Genomic DNA, 16,737 nt, shown 5'->3' with positions numbered 1-16,737 from the left:
ATCTGTGCTGGGTGGCTGTATGCTAATTGGCATTGAAACTTTATCTTGCTTATATTGCAATCTGGCCTTCTGCATTCTAAAGGGTCTAATGGTGATTGAGCCTGCCCTGCAGTTTATCAGATGGTGCATTTTTTGGCTTCTTTTTCTATGAGTAGTGGGTGCATAAATCTGCAAAACTGTGAGTGAGGCTTCCCATGGAAGAGTAAGGATATAATTCTGTCATTTATGGTGTTGAAGCATTTAATAACTTTAGCAGTTTCCTTGTTTATGACAAGCGCTACCCCATTGTGCCTGTTGTTGTCATTCCCAGAGTAGTAAACCATGTTGTTGTACACTGGACAGGCAGTGGCTATTGTAACTTGCTGATGCCAAGAATATCGATGTTGAGACGTTCCATTTCAGTTTTTACAATTTCCCGTTTGCCTATATTTATGCTGTGGACATTTCAAGTACCAACACTGTGAACCTTTGCGAAGCGCAGACTATTTCTTTCGCATGAGGCTACATCAACAGACCAGAGTCCTTGAGGATTGTGTCTCCAGACTCCAGCCTGTGTCATAAATGCCTGAGCTACTTGAACTTTGTCCTTGTTCTTCCTTTGTCGCTTGTTGGGTGCTTTTTGGTCCAGGGGGTCCACCTTCCGCCACCATGTTTGAAAACGTTTGGTTGTGAAGCATAAAGTATTTTGGCAAAATAGGGGAGTAGTTTGTCATTGCTTTCTCCACCCCTCCCCATTTATCCGGGCTTGGGACTGGCGTGTAGTATTTCTTAAAATAGTCTGCTTAGTGTTGTGTGGACTTGATGCCAGACCCTCAGATATCAACTGATGAATATTTTTTGCTGGATTAGTTGAAAGCTTTATATGCATTTACATCTTATCTCACATTTTCACCAGTGTCATCATAACACTTTAAATTCTATTAAAGCATTTTGTTTTTTAAATGTAAAATGGAAACTCATTTACATCAAACAATGAGTTTCAGTTTTTAGTAGAAAGTTATCTGTAGCTTTGACTCTAGATTATGAAGGGCAAAAGTACAGAGTTGTGAACTTTTATGGTTTGGAACCTGGCTGTTCACACTGGGATACATACATTTTTTAGCTCCATTTTGGCAGACAGGACAAAAACAAATCTGTCTTTTTAGAATTCTTTAAGAATCATAGAATAGTAGAGTTGCAAGGGACCTCCGGGGTCATCTAAACCAATCCCCAGCTCCATGCAGGATTCACTAAGTTATCCCAGACAGATGTGTGTCCAGCCTCTGCTTAAAGGCTTCCATTGAAGGAGAACTGGCCACCTCCTGTGGCAATCTGTTCCACTCATCGATCATCTTCAAGTTTTTTTTCTAATCTGTGTCTCCTCCCTTTTACTTTCATCCCATTGCTTTTAGTCTTAGAGTTGATACCTCTGCACTGTGACAGTCCCACAGATATTTGTAGACCGCTACGAAGTCTCCTCTCAGCCTTCTTTTTTGCAAGCTAAACATTCCTAGATCCTTTAACAGTCCTCACAGGACATGATTTGCAGGCCGCTCACCATCCTGGTAATACTTCTGTGAACTTCCTCCAGTTTGTTGGTCTTTTTTTTTAATTGGGGTGCCAAGAACTGGACATGGTCTTCCAGATGAGGTCTAGCTAAGGCAGAGTAGAGGAGAAAAATCATTTCATATGATCTAGACTCCTATCTAATTAAAAATATGGAGATGATAAGAGAAGGGGGAGGTATTGGTTATGCAGCTCAGGATAAAACGGACCTGAAAAAAAAAATTTCAAAGTAATATTAATAGAAAATGCCACCACCATAATGAAAAAAATGCAAACACAATCTATATTTAACATCAAACCCTCATGACATCAAACGAAAGCCTTTTTTTAACCATATTTCACCCCTAAGTTCAAATAGCTCAGCAGGAATCTCCACTCAATAAATGTCATCAAAAGATATCCTTCATAATATATAGTCAGATATTATCAGTTCTCAAAATATAATAGCAAATTGTAATGGATCAAATCTCAGATTGACAAGGCTCGTAACTACATATGATTTCTACCTCACTTTTCAGATAACAATAAACAGTGAGAACCAAAATATATTCACATAATGTACCCATACTTTGTGTGCTGCACTGCCAATATTCCAATCATTTGAGCCATTCAACAGACTTGACTGAAAAAGATGTCACATCGTCAGGAGATGCAACTCTTAAATGGTAGATATAATAGATCTAGATATGGTAGAAATGGTAGATCTCTTGTAAGCCTTAATTCATTTTTAGCTTTTCTGACGCTTGTCCTACAGTTTCTACAGTCTGCATTACATTCCACTTTAAATATACCCCCTTCTTACCATTTTTTTTTCTTCCTTTTTAGCTTGTTTATCCATCCTAATCTCTTTAAATGCTTCCCATTCTTCCTTTCTTTTAGGGATTGTTGATGATTGTGCTCTGTGAATCTCATTTTGGACATTTATGTCCTTAAGAACATTCAGCCATTGGATCCGTCCTACCCTCTTTCTGCGTTAATTAAAATCTGCCTTTCTGAAATACAGCCTTGAAGTCTGAGTCTTCTCAGGTCTTCATCTCCTTGTTATTTAAAATTGAAGAATAGCAGGGAAAGTCTGGATTGTAAAAATCTCCCATGATCACCATGTTGTATTTTTTTGAGAACTTGGTTATCTGATGTGGAAAGAGTTCATCCCCATCTTCTACTTGTCCATGTGGCCTATAGTAACCACCTACAATGGTGTGCTTTCTGTTCTCTTCTTATATTTTTACCCAGTTTCTCCAGAACTACCAGATCTCCGCCGAGGGAGCCACCGCTAGGAGCAGAGGAAAGCCAACAGCTCTTCGCACTGAGCCTATCTGACAGATAGGTTGTCACGGAGAATCGCGGCAATTCGCAGCATGCTGCGAATTAAATCTTGTGAGCAGAGAATCACAATGATTCTTCGCTCGTTGAGAGCAGGGCTGAGCTTTCTACAGTAAGTCTGCGGGAAATGCAGTGAAAAATTGCCCGTGGACAGGAGACCTTATTGCCTGTGGTCAGCCGCAATCATGCCAACTTCATCCTCTCATAAGCAGGGAAAACTGCAAATCATCCAAGTTGGGCTGCAACTCTCTTCTGCCAATATCTGACCCGTTAAAGATACTTTCACACAAACATTCTAATAACAGTGCTCTCCAGACAGTCGTCTCCAACCCCGGGGTGTTTCTCCCACCCTTGATGGAACCTGAGCCACAGTGGGCTAGGTCACTGCCCACCTGTTGGAAGCTATACACTCAAGTACATCATTGATGGAGTAAAATTCGTGGGCCTTTTACAACAAGACATGCATCATCTTTGAAGTCGTGTCATTAAAGCAGAGGACAGTATCTCTCCTATTTACAATACTATAACCAAGCGATGTAAATCAGCACATTTGTGGATTTAAAGGGCAGATGATCTGGAGAATAGGCAGCGCAGAAACAATCTCTGTATCCTGGGTTTACCAAAGCACTTCAAAGGGCGAAACCCAAGTAAATTCATGGAAAAGGGGTTAAATCAGTATTTCTCAACTCCAGTCGTCAGGGATGCCCAACAGGTCATGTTTTCAGAATTCCCTCAGTATTGCACAGGTGATGTAATTATTGTTGGTGCCTCAAACATTGCCATAAGTGATCTTACTATAGGATATCCTGAAAACATGACCTCTTGGGGGTTCCTGAGGAATGGAGTTGAGAAATACTGGGTTAGATAATTTTCCAGAAGCTGTTTTCTTTCCTGCATTTGCCATTGAAAGAGGTTCTAGGGTCCTGGTGCACCCTCTTGTAGTGGGCCAAATGGGTCTTACAAAAGTGTCTTGCCTTTAAATGGTAGCACTTAGTTCATGTATAACCAGCAGGGGTTAACCACTACTTAATTTGCCCTATGACAGCGCTATTAATCTGCCAGGTGGCTAGATGATTCTTATGGGTTGCCGTCAGATTGAACTCGAGATGGCTACAAGCCAGTGGAGTGACAATTGGGAGGCAGTTGATCGTGCAGATGTGGGGAGGGAAAAGTGAGAGGTAGGAGAGGAAGCATGGCGTAGCTATAGTGATCAGTTCGTCAGTCAGTGAGATTTCAGTCAGATCAGAACAGTAAAGTGCGCAGAGTTAGTCACACAAGTGAGTGTTAAATAGTGAACCTCTTTTTTTGGGGTGGGGGTGGGGGTGGGGGGTGGAGAGACAGTGTGTATGAAGAGTGAGTTAGAGTTGCTGGAAGATAGTTGCGGCTTGTCACAGGAGAGTCCCTGTGATGTGGCCGAGACAGGAAAGGTAAAACACAGAAGTATTCATTTTACCATGAGGAAAGGGCTGCAAATACAGAGAAGAGTTCTACTTGCGAACCCCATACCCTGGGCCAAAACAAAGGTGTAGACTGCTCACAGTTCACACCATTGAAGAACCATTAAACCATCCCAAGGAAAACTAAGAACACTGCCATATGCTACCCAGAACATCCATGTGCATTATTCCCGTTAATGATACTCCTAACATGTAAAGAGAATAACCACTTTTAGTGAAAGGCTTATATGTGTACGCTGATAGTTGACGACATCAACCAAGAAATAAGAAATTACAAGAACCAGGGTTTAAAACTTTTCTAAGTGCATCACATTTAACATTCTTGTGCTAATGTAGCACTGGTGTCACAAATTATTGATTTAAAAAAAAAAAATAGCAACACTACAAAGGCCGTTGTGGCTCTGTCGCAGGTGACAGTGAGTCGCTACAGAGCACCTAAGCAGCCACCTCTTACTATGCTCACAGACACCCCACTAAGACTAGCTTGCCTTCGTAGTAGCAAAGATAGATGCTACCCTACAAGTGATAACAAATTCAACAATGCCAACTTTTCTGTATTTCCAGATGCCCTTCAAAAACACCAGCGCATCTTTAATCAACATCAAACACTGCCTGCGAGACACTTTGATACAACACCTTTCTTAAGCCAAAATAGTATCAGATACTATTTGGCTTGAGGTGCCAGCATGTGGGCACTGAAACACGTTGCCTTTTATTAAAAGTATTACAACTTTCTGCGAGGCATTCGTTCCGCTAATATACTTGGAGTCATGACTTAGAGGAGGGGGTGTTTGGACATCATACCCCCCTCCTGCCAAGTAAGTGTTTTTCTTATTTGGGGCATGGAGTGTATCGAGTATATGTACACCCTGCTCAGTACCGTACCCGGTAGCGCAGGATTGAACCTTTCCTAACAGTACGTTGTTTTCTTTGTCTTTGGGGGGGGTCCCTCTGTTTTGGAGAGACCCTCGATTTATCCTGCAACTTTCCCCTTCCTTAGGGGATTGGTTACTGGTACACGAAGAATTTCCTAAGACGGACCTTGTGGCGCACTGCATATTCCCTATAGTGCTGCGTAAAAGTCTGTATAATTTACAACACACCAAGACACCGATCCAATGTTTTATTTTTTAGGTCAATTGATTCCCTTATGACCTTTTATCTGGGGTAGTTCCCGCCTCCAAACTGCAAATCTCTACCCTGCAAAGGCAGAGACAAGCCGTGGGGCCTGCGCTACGAAACCTGTTTGTATACTTTGTGGCTAGTCAACTTAGGTTTTGGCTTGCAGAGGATTCTCTCCCAAATTAAGAGGCTCATTTAATAAAAATTCCTAGCTTGTGGCCCCGTGTTGGAGGCTCAAGTTTATCCGGTAGACTGCTCCCTATCAAACTGGCTTCACAGATTTGGAGACAATCCAACTCAATCTGTAAACGTAATGTGGCCAATACAACCCTGGAGCATAATCCCAGACTTCAGAGTTGTACTCTTTTGCAGGACACACATGCATGGGACCATTAGGGTATACGAACGCTGGGAGACATATCAAAACACCCTTTCTTTCAACAAACTAAGCATGAATTGTCCCATCCCCTTTTCTATAGATATCTACAAGTTAGACATGCATTACATACACAATTCCCATCTTCTAATCCCAAGCATATCACACTATCCCTTTGGTACATTACATTCTCAGGGCCTCATTTCCAAATTATGCAACATCCCTAGCTTTATTAAGATGGAAGACACACCCAACATGAACAGATTAAATGTTTCATGAGTTATTAGAATCATCTTTATTCATCTCCAGCAGCAAATTAACTGATACAGTTATACATTATACACCAATGGTTCCTTACCCCTGCTAGACTACAAAAAACGGGTAGCATCATCTGCAGACTGTATTGGATGGTTATGTATCCATGTTGATTTTTGGCATATGATTTGCTAGTGCCCAGTCATTCATGATTTTTGGGAGGTCGTCACATGTCCTCAGAGGTCCTGGGTGTTCCTACATGTCCTTAGATCTGTCTATTTGGAGTCCTTGATAAAGAGATCTGACAACGAACACACAAGAATATTCTTGAAGTAAACACTGTTTTTAGACAGGAAGACTATTGCTCAGAGAGTCGTTTTTATGATCCATCCATCGCAATCTATGTGGAGAAGATTGGTTAACCCAGTTGTGCCAGTTAATTATATAGTTTATAAAAGACGTCAATGTCCCTATAAGTTTGATAAGGTTTGGGGGTTTGTGGTGTAAATTCCTCTCACCTGCTATCCTCCACACTTACTTTCTTCGTCGATATCCGTACTCCAGGTGTTACCCCTAGCTGATCTGTTTTTGAGATGGGACCCGTGATCTTTTATCCCTTCAATGCCAATTTCTAATTGCTCAGCTGTGGTCATTATTGAGGAGGCTTAGTTCTCTTTTCCTTTCCTTGCTTCTCTTGTACACTAATCTGTCATGTATTGTGTGCCGCATTTATTTTTCCTCCTTTAGTTTGAAAGTTCAATGTTCATACCTTTTTTTTTTCAACTTGCTTTATTGAAATATGTGAACCTTTGCTTTCAGTATGTCATGTGACACACCCTTGTGTAGCAATAAGGTTTCTGGTAATTTATAGTTAGAGCTCCACATCAGCTTGGAGAAATTTTGACTCATTCCTCTGTACAAAACAGCTTCAACTCTTATGTTGGTAGGATTCCTCCACAACATTTCTATAGAATTAAGGCCAGGAGCTTAATGTTTTGGAATGGTCGGGTCAAACGTTGCTCTTTATTCATTTTTTTGTAGAATGACCCAAAGCACACAAGTCATTTTGCTGCATGACCCATATTCTTTGGAGTTTCAGCTCAGATGCCCTCGCATTTTCCTTAAAATTTGCTAGCGTAATTCAGAATTCATTGTTTTGTCAATGATGGCAAGTCATCCTGGTCCAGATGCAGCAAAAAAGGCCCCAAACCACAAAACTACTACCACAGTGTTTCACGGGCTGTATGATATTTTTAATGCTGAAACACATTTTTATCTTTATACACTAAGCTGGTCATTTAAGCGAAAAAGCTCTATTTTGGGTTCATCTGGTCACAAAAGATTGTTCCAATAGCCTTCTGGTTTGTCCAGGTAATCTTTACCAAACTGCAGACTGGCAGCGATATTCTTTTGGAAGAGCAGCGCCTTTCTCCTGGCAATCCTGCCATATACACCATTGTTCAATGCCTTCCTGATTGTGTACTCATGATCGGTTACTTTGTTTTCCCCTTGTGGACTTTTACGCCTTGTTCTTGCAGTGAACTTTGTCAGTCACTCATGGGGAGAGTAATAATGGTCTTGAATCACTCATGGGGAGAGTAATAATGGTCTTGAATTTCTTTCATTTGCACACATTCTGTCTATAACCTTTGTAACCTTTTCCAGCCCCATGAGCATCAACTCTTCTTCTAAGGTCCCCCAAAACTCCTTTGTGCTATGATGCACTTTCCATCCTGTAAAAATCAAAACTTTAATAGATCCCGGTTTAAAAAAAAAAACGGATGGCAAACTCACATGCAATTGTCATCCTACTGCTTGAAAACACTACTAAATTTCACAATCAAAATATCTGCTAATGCTAAGAGAGTCAGATGCTTTTGCCACTCGCAGATGTGATACTGGATCCTCAAAATAACTAAATCTAATATCTTTCACTTACTTACTCATTTGTTTGATTTGGTTCTTTTTATCTACTTTTAGCACTTGTGTGAAAATTTGATGCAGTTTTAGGTAAAATAAGCAAAAATATGGAGTATTTTGAAGGGCTCATGAACTTTAAAGCACCACTGTATCTGTCAAAGCCCAAGGTAGCACTCACTCATGACATATCATTAAGTTAGTTTATCTAGTCATACATCATTTGTCAGTCCTGGATGCAGCCAGCCTATACCAAAAACATTATGGTCTTATCGTGGGGAAGATAATGGAGGTAAATTACTGCAAGCCAGAGGCGTCTCTTATGGCTAATAACCCTGCTCTAGTCTTTCAGCATGTCAATGCAAAGTTATTTTTTCAAGCTATAAAAGAACCAAACATAAAACAAAATCCAAACCAGTTTATTTTTATCACCTAAAAGTGAACAACACATTGAGAGGAAGGAGGGGGGAACAAAACAGAAACACACACCTTCCTGTGGCCTGGATTGACAAACACGACACTGTATCAAGAGGAAGAGCAAATAAAAATACAAAAAGAATACTATACAATGTTTGCTGACTTTACCATCAGGTTCCAAAGTGTGTATAAAAAAAAAAATCCTAAACTATATTTATATATACTACAATTTGGAAAAGGGCAAAAACAAGATGTCTAGTAGTCAGAAAAAGTGTGCCATACTTACAGCTTTTCTTTTAGAATATTGCTTGTATATAAATGCCAAGTGACATCCACCATAAATAGGAACAAAGGGCATTGATTAATGCTTCTATTCCTGTCCCTCCCTCTCCCAAAATACTCATTTTAAAAGCAGGATCAGCTGGTCATATGATCAAGACTAAGCCGTACCAGTGATTGTATAGTTATGGCTGTGTGACCTGTACCCTGGCTTTAGTATGACCACATGAGCCGTGTCAAGCTTAATGTTTCATCTTATTAAGCAAAGTTCAAGTTAGAGCGACACACTTACAAATCTGTACTGGACAAGTCTGTATTCCTGTTTGAAGTAATCATTTCATTGTTAGGATATTTGCATTATTTTTACAATATGGGGGATTTTACAGATTACTTACAATAAGGTAAATCCACCAACAAAAGTCCTCCGCGATTAAAAAAAAATTAAAACAGTTTATTAAAAAGGAAAAAAAAAAACCACACACAAAAAAAGCGGAACAATTGACTGTATTAAAGCCCTATCAAATTTAGTAAGGTATATAACAAATGAATAAGTTATCTCGAAACACGGGTAACAAATGTTAGTATCTCCTTGGAGGTGCTCCCTTATAGGACTTGAATCCAGAATCACTTCCTCGGGGAATAGAGCCTTGCATCTGTACAACTCTGTTGATAGCAGAATTACTGGAAAGGGTAAAGGCGAAAAACCATTAGGAAAATGCTCTATAGTATTTAGAGAAAAGCAAATTATAGATTTTTCTTCATTCGTATTTATTACATTTTAAATTATGCAGATTACAGTAACAACATTTTATATCAATTCAAATATAATACAAGCATAAAACCTCGATAGGTGACCCCATAACTAGGTCAGAGATATAAAACACAAACAAACCTATCGGATAATGGCCTTCCCAGGGCCTAGCCTTCATTATTAAAGAAAATAGGAATCAAGGGAGGAAAATTATAGGAGGATTAGAACAAACTTTAGGGTTCTACATCCATCTAGCCTTACACATCTTCTAGATGAAGTATGAATAACATACCTGGAATGTGATGACATCATGCCTCCACCTCGACCATCTGGCATCCTTCTGCCATCATATCCACTGCCCTGTGTGTTGGGACCATGCCATTCTTTTCTTGGCCCAGCATTATCACGTCCAGGGCCAATATGTCGTCCTTCATTATAGTGCTAGAAAACAAACATTAATACTTTAACCCCTAACTATGCAGAAAATCCTTCCCTCCAAACTTTTACAGAAAGAAATTTACAACATTAAGGCCGCTTGCACACGGGTGGATTTGCATTGCAGAATCCAGAGCAGGCGTCTGCCTCCGTATTCCGCAGCAAATACGGTCCATAGCATGCAATGGAAAAGCGATTTTTCCGGCACACAAGCAGAAATCAATTGAGATTTTCGGCTCGCGGAGGAAAAGGAAAAAAATTTAAAAATACAGTATGCACTATTTTTAGGCGGATTCCGTGCGGACCGCTTCCCCTAAAGTCAATAGAAGCCCTCCGACCCACGGCTCTTCCGCAATCATTGCAGGATCCATGTCATTGCCTAGCAACAGTGCAGCAAAATATGTACTGCGCATGACTGCCGTCCGGACTATCTGCAGTACAGATTAAGAAAATTCTGGACAGGTACGCGGTGTCACCAGCCGGGCACAGGGTAAGATTCCGCATGCGGAATACGACCAGTTTGTGTGCAGTCGGCCTTAACATTTTGTTTGGTCTCATTTTCCACAATGTTGTCCACATTCAGGGCGCTGGTCTATTTTATCATTTATCATCATTTTTTTTCTTTTCTGACACCGATAACCTCTAGTTAGGGTTCTTAGCTGCCTGCCGTTATAATTTAGCAGGATAGGTTTGGGCAATATTGGAATAACCCCTAGCAAAGATCCCCCATTACAGACTGCTATCATCCAGTGGGTTTAGTATAGGTTATTGGCACCAATCACTTATAAGGCAGGAAGGTCTGCTGAAATTTCTATACTCCTGCTGTAAATATATTACTATGTGAATAGGTGTCAGTAACAGCTGGGGTTTAAATACTGCACTACTCCTGCAGTTCATTTATGGATTGATGAGCTGCGGTAGTGGGTGTGTTACAACTCTAAGCAAAAGACACCAATATGCCACTGGGAAGTTCCCAATGGCATAATTGTATTTCTATTGGGAAAATACAGTAACTTGAAAAAGAAGTCCATATTGTGGATCGGTCAGATCTTGATAAAGTGACAGACCACTTTAACATCTGAGGTCTATTTTGGTCCCTGAAGATCTGTGGCCTCCAGATGAAATGTGTAGGACCGCTTGACATTCTCAACAACACTGGACCACTTTACATTCTTTTTGAACGTAGTATCAACAACACTACTTTCCCCATTTTTGATACTTATTAAGAATGGAGAAGCACGCCTATGCGAGTCGCTAGGCTCACTAGAATTGGGAGCCACATTTTCTATATGGCTCCCAATTAATGTATTCATTATTGAAATCTGAGAGGGTGCTATACTGAGGAGACCGTTTCTCTATGCTTAGAGTAAGGTCTGCCTGTAATCAATCTAGGATAGTCACTCAACCTACACAGAGATTAAAGGCTTCTAACCATGCTGATTGCATAGCAGTTATCTCTCGATTATTTCTTGAGATATATCCAAACTATTGGAAAGTGTGTTTAGGTGTTTGTCTTAGTTACCATGTTTGTAATATATAAATTAATAAAGATTATTTTAGTTAAACCAGTCTGTGAAGGGTCCACAAGGAGTACACACTAGTGTTTCACATTCTCTTTTCCTAGTCCATCACAAGCGGAAAACCGGATCAGTTGTACGATGGAAACAAACAAAACAAGACTGACCCCATCAACTACATCAATGTAACATGTAGGTTTTGTCCTTGATCATAGAATGGTAGAGTTAGAAGGGACCTCCAGGGTCATCTGGTCCAACTAGTGCAGGATTCACTAAGTCATCCTAGACAGGTATTTGTCCAGCCTTTGTTTGAACACTTCTATTGAAGAAGAACTCACCAACACACCATTGATCACCCTCATTGTCAGAAAGTTCCTCATAGGACATGACTTGCAAACCTCTCACCATCTTGGAAACCAAACTGTATGGGGATCGAACCCACGATCTTGGCGTTATTAGCACCACGCTCTAACCAATTGAGCTATCCGGCCACATTTTTTTCCCATCCAGCATTGAGCTAAACACAAACGAAGGTGAAACAGTGGTGGTGCAAAGTTCTGCTGATAATCCGTTGTTATTCAGTTGCTGCATTAACCAATTTTCCAGCATGTCCAGAAAGAAGAGGCTGGTTACCCATGAACTCTAGCAAAGAATGGCCCAGTTTGTGGTGGGACATGGCACAGAAGACATTGTATTTCGGGGAGTCATACTCAAATCTTGGTGTGGGGATTTTTTTTCGTTCCCCAAATTCTGCTGTCAAACATGGCCTCATTGCTGAAATTTAGGAACTTCATGAAGGGCGAGCTCACACAAGGGTATCGGTACAGCTTTTTCCGTGTGCGGGTCTTGCGTGTGTAATAAGCTACGCCAATCTGTCGCAGGCAGCCATGTTGCCACTCACACAAGTTTCGCGAAATACGCTCGCAAGATAAAACACAGCATGTTCTATCTTAACACATATTATGTGCATACACATGTCAAGACAGTATATGGCTATGGGCGGCACGCAGCAAGTACGCAACATTTATCAAAGGTTGTTTTCAGCCCTGTGCTATTGCACAAGCAAAAAGAGAATGTTCATCGCTGTCCTTGTGTGGAAGTGCCTGGTGCAGTGACAATTTGTAAGGCAGTTGCCTGAAGATCCTCCAAACCATCTGCTGTGGCATTTGAACCACAAGAGAGACTTGGCGAAGACACTTCTGAGAGCTTCTGACAAACACCTCCTGAACACTCAACACGCTGATCAGGAACAGACCGTCATCTGTACACAAGGAGCCAGTTATCATAAATTGTCTAAGCCACTTTGTAACCAAACTACCCCGGGAGGGGGGCCTCCTTACTGAGTTTAGTCTGGAAACTGCATCCAACTTGTGAACTACTGCCTTGTTTATAGAATTGCAGGACAGAAAAAGCCATTGCCATGTCAGAAACCGCCATCTTGCGTATGGCACGCTACTGGCCAAGTCAAGCAACTACCACTGAAATCAGATTGACTCAGAGATAGAAAACAGAGGGTAGTAATAAACGGTTCATACTCTGATTGGGCCACTGTCGCTAGTGGGGTGCCACAGGGTTCAGTATTAGGCCTCATTGTGTTCAATATATTTATCAATGACCTGATAGAGGGACTGCACAGTAAAATATCAATATTTGCAGATGATACAAAACTATATAAGAGAATTAATACAACGGAGGACAATGTACAGCTACAAACGGACCTGGATAAGATGGGGGCTTGGGCAGAAAAATGGTAAATGAAGTTCAACGTTGACAAATGTAAGGTTATGTACATGGGCAGGAGAAACAGATGTCACCAATATACACTAAAGGGAGTACTGCTAGGGAAAAGGGATATGGAAAAAGACCTGGGGGTACTAGTGGACTGTAGACTAAACTGGAGTAACCAAGGCCAGTCAGCTGCTGCAAAAGCAAATAAAGTCTTGGGGTGTATTAAAAGAGGTACAGGGGCTAGGGACGAGAACATTATTCTCCAACAGTAAACCTCCCATTACTGTGTACAGTTCTGGACATCGATGCTCAGGAAAGATGTAACAGTGCTTGAGGGGGTTCAAAGAAGAGCAACTAAATTAATAAACAGAATGGGAAGACTGGAATACCCAGAGAGGCTATCAAAATTGGGATTATTTACCCTGGAAAAAAGACGACTAAGGGGCGACCAAATAACTATCTATAAATACATTAGGGGACAATACAAGGACCTCTGTCATGATCTGTTTATACCCAAGACTGCGACGGTAACAAGAGCCCATCCGTTACGTCTAGAAGAAAGCAAGTTTCATTACCAACACAGAAAAGGGTTTGATACTGTAAGAGCAGTGAGACACTGGAACGCTCTGCCTGAGGACGTGGTGATGGCAAAATCCATAGAGGAGTTTAAGAGAGGACTAGATGTCTTTCTAGAGCAGAAGGATATTACAGGATATAAAATTTTAGAGAGGGAGAGGGGGGGGGGGGGCTGTTGACCCGGGTCTTACAGACAGGTAGGAACTATTAACAAGCTGAACTAGATGGACGTTGTCTTCATTCGGCCTAGCATACTATGTAGATGTAACAGAGCCTCATGCAGGGGCCTCCGCAATCACACAATGTTCGTCTCGTCAGCCATGGGACTCACACTGAATTCATGTAATGTGGATAAAACTAGGTTATGGATCATATGAATGTATATTTAATCACTTTAGATTTAAACCCAGTGTGTTAGAAACTAGTCTAAACATGAAATGTCTTGTCATTAAAAAGCAAAACTACTGAATAGATGAATTACTTACGTGTCCTCCACTTCCACGGTCTCCTACAATTACACCACGATCACCATCCCTGCCACTATAGCCAGATTTGCCACCGCGACTGCCATGCCCGCCTCTTGCAGAATGAGCAGGTGTATCACGTCCAGGTCTGTCACTTCTGTTGAATTAAAAAGGTACTCATTTTGAAAAAAGAACTTCTTTTATGTGACTTTAAAAAATAAATAAACCTCCTAGATTTGTTTTAATCTGCAACATGGCGCTTTTGTACAAGGCTTGTGTCAGCCCTTTTTCATTTAGGCCTCATGTCCACGGGCAAAAGAAGAATTAAAATCCGCAGCGGACTTTAACTCTTCTCCTGCCCGCGGATCCGCATCCCATAGGGATGCATTGATCCGGAGTGGGCGAAAGGTGAGTTTATTCTTATTTTTATGCCTCATGTCCGCGGGGCAGGAGAGACCCGCTACGGATTCTCCATGGAGAATCCGTAGGGGGTCTGATTCTCCCTGTGGACATGAGCCCTTAAAGGTCTTATATAATCAGGATGAGCCTGACAAAGCTGTTCTTACATGCCTTACATGTCAGGAATTCGGGTCCCATCAGAGATTTGTGCATAAAAAGAGGTTCAGCAAAATGACAGCACTCCCTTATATAAAAAGAATATTTTTATTCGAAGCATTGAAACATGTCAGAGGGTTTTTAGAGGTGGACTTGAATTTTTGAACCAGAATCAGAAACATGGCAATTTTGTTTTTTTAACAGGTGAACATGGATTTTTAATAATGTTTTCAATGAAGAACGGAGTTCCAGTGATCTGAACCTGGTTCTTGCACAGATCTCAGATTAACTTATCAGGCTTCTCCCTTGCAAAATTGGATTGTGGATCTGAGGAAACAAACATGTAGTGAACGGAACTCTAATTTTTGTATTTGGGTCCCTATCTGTATCTCTCTCAAGAACTCCTCCACTTTTCCCCATTGCATCCAGGATGCCTGGGTTTAACAAAAACAGTCTAGTGAACTATTCTTCACTATTTCCATAAGGCTCAGAGAAATTAGTAAAAGTTGCATAAATAGCATAACAGTGAGCAAAGCAGTTTCTGCATTTCAGAACTTGAGCACAGCTCACAGTACTACGCTGTTTCCACAACTCCTATTCACTTCTATGGAGGTTGGTGGAAACATTGAGGTTCAAGCTTTTAGTCTGCCTCCATAAAACCTATCATAGGCAGCCTAGAGGTGGCACATAACACAGGGTGACGAGTTGTGAATGTTAGCTGCGAGATAGGAACATTAGGACATAAAGTACTACAGTATGTTAAAAGGGATTAATCATTAAGAAAACAAAAGCGGCATTGGAAAACCTTCATTTTGCATGAAACTATAAGTTAATTGCAAACCCATTATAAAAAGTCTGCTTTCTAAAGGAACATCATGATATGAAAACAAAAACAAAAAAAAGGGTGACAACTAGAGAATCAGAATTTATAACCAAAATCTGACGTACCTTGCTTCCCGTTTATCTGTTCCCATTCCTCCTGCTTTCCAGTTAGTTGAACGCAGGGTTGGTTTTCCTCGAGTTTCTCTTTGAGGACGTCCATGCTGCATATCTGGATTACTAAGTCTTCGATCGTGACCTTGACCCTCAGATCTGTTTGCACCTGGTCGGTCAATACCTACTGGCCTTCGTTCATCCCGATCTCTCCTGTCCGAGTCTCGTGGCTCATTTCGTGGCTGTGCTGGCTCATTTCTTCTGGAATCTGTGAAATTCTTGTTGAAGTTCTTTTTGCCATCACCTTGATTCACAAAGCGGTCACGTCTGCCAAAATTTAACAGTAAGGCGGTCAGCACATGTAAAAGCATCATTATAGGAAGCTAAAAGAGTACAACGTTATCTCTGGATATTTACCTTTCAAAAGACGATGCAGACGAACCCTCTGAATACCGACCACGTTCTCGAAGATCAAAGTCATTGAACCTGGTCGGCTGTCGATTGTAATCAGATCCTTGACTAAAGCGAGAATCTGTATCCATGGTCATTTTCTTGTTCTCAACCCAGAAGTTATCATCTCTTCTATGGCAGGGAAGAAATAATTGTGCTTACATTACTAATAAGTATGCCAGCATTCAAAACGGAACAGGCACAAGCTCAAAATGTATAAACAAAAATACAGACTTCTACACTGTTGACAAAAGTATTGTGACACCCACTAATAATGTGCACTCAGGCGAAGGGGATACGCAAATAAAATGTGTGAGCATGCAGTATAAGAGTTTAGAAGAAAAGGTTATCAAAGAGGTTCTGTTATGGTGTGGAAGTGTTTTTGATAAGGAAGGACTAGGGCCATTGTTATTGTGAAGTCCACCCTCAACGCCAATAGGTACCAAGACATTCTGGACAATGTGGCATTACCCACCCTGTGGCAATACTTCGGTACAGCTCAGTATTTCTACCAACATGACAGAGCAACTTGTCATACAGCAGGCAGTGTTAAGCCTTGGTTTGAGTAGTGGAAAGTCTGCAAAATGTCATTGGCCAGCCCAGAGTCCAGATCCCAATCCCATCAAGCATCTTCAGG

At 41.0% G+C, this 16,737-nt stretch overlaps 1 protein-coding gene across 3 annotated transcripts in view; it reads right to left on the bottom strand.

The window, feature by feature from the left end:
* Positions 1 to 8,398: 8,398 nt before the first annotated feature.
* The window catches only part of SLTM (SAFB like transcription modulator), a 56,356-nt gene continuing 48,017 nt past the window's right edge, over positions 8,399 to 16,737 (bottom strand). For all 3 annotated transcript variants that reach the window (XM_066592532.1, XM_066592534.1, XM_066592533.1), the window contains 5 exons: positions 16,068 to 16,232; positions 15,666 to 15,977; positions 14,184 to 14,319; positions 9,735 to 9,883; positions 8,399 to 9,372 (listed from right to left, as the gene is read on the bottom strand). In XM_066592532.1, the coding sequence (XP_066448629.1) occupies positions 9,270 to 9,372; positions 9,735 to 9,883; positions 14,184 to 14,319; positions 15,666 to 15,977; positions 16,068 to 16,232 (865 nt within the window). In that variant the 3' untranslated portion in view covers positions 8,399 to 9,269. The remainder of the gene's footprint in view (positions 9,373 to 9,734; positions 9,884 to 14,183; positions 14,320 to 15,665; positions 15,978 to 16,067; positions 16,233 to 16,737) is intronic.

Source organism: Eleutherodactylus coqui, chromosome 2, assembly GCF_035609145.1.
Source record: "Eleutherodactylus coqui strain aEleCoq1 chromosome 2, aEleCoq1.hap1, whole genome shotgun sequence".
Classification (NCBI taxonomy): domain Eukaryota; kingdom Metazoa; phylum Chordata; class Amphibia; order Anura; family Eleutherodactylidae; genus Eleutherodactylus; species Eleutherodactylus coqui.
The sequence above is the reverse complement of the archived record's forward strand: the minus strand, read 5'-3'. Positions and strand labels throughout refer to the sequence as shown.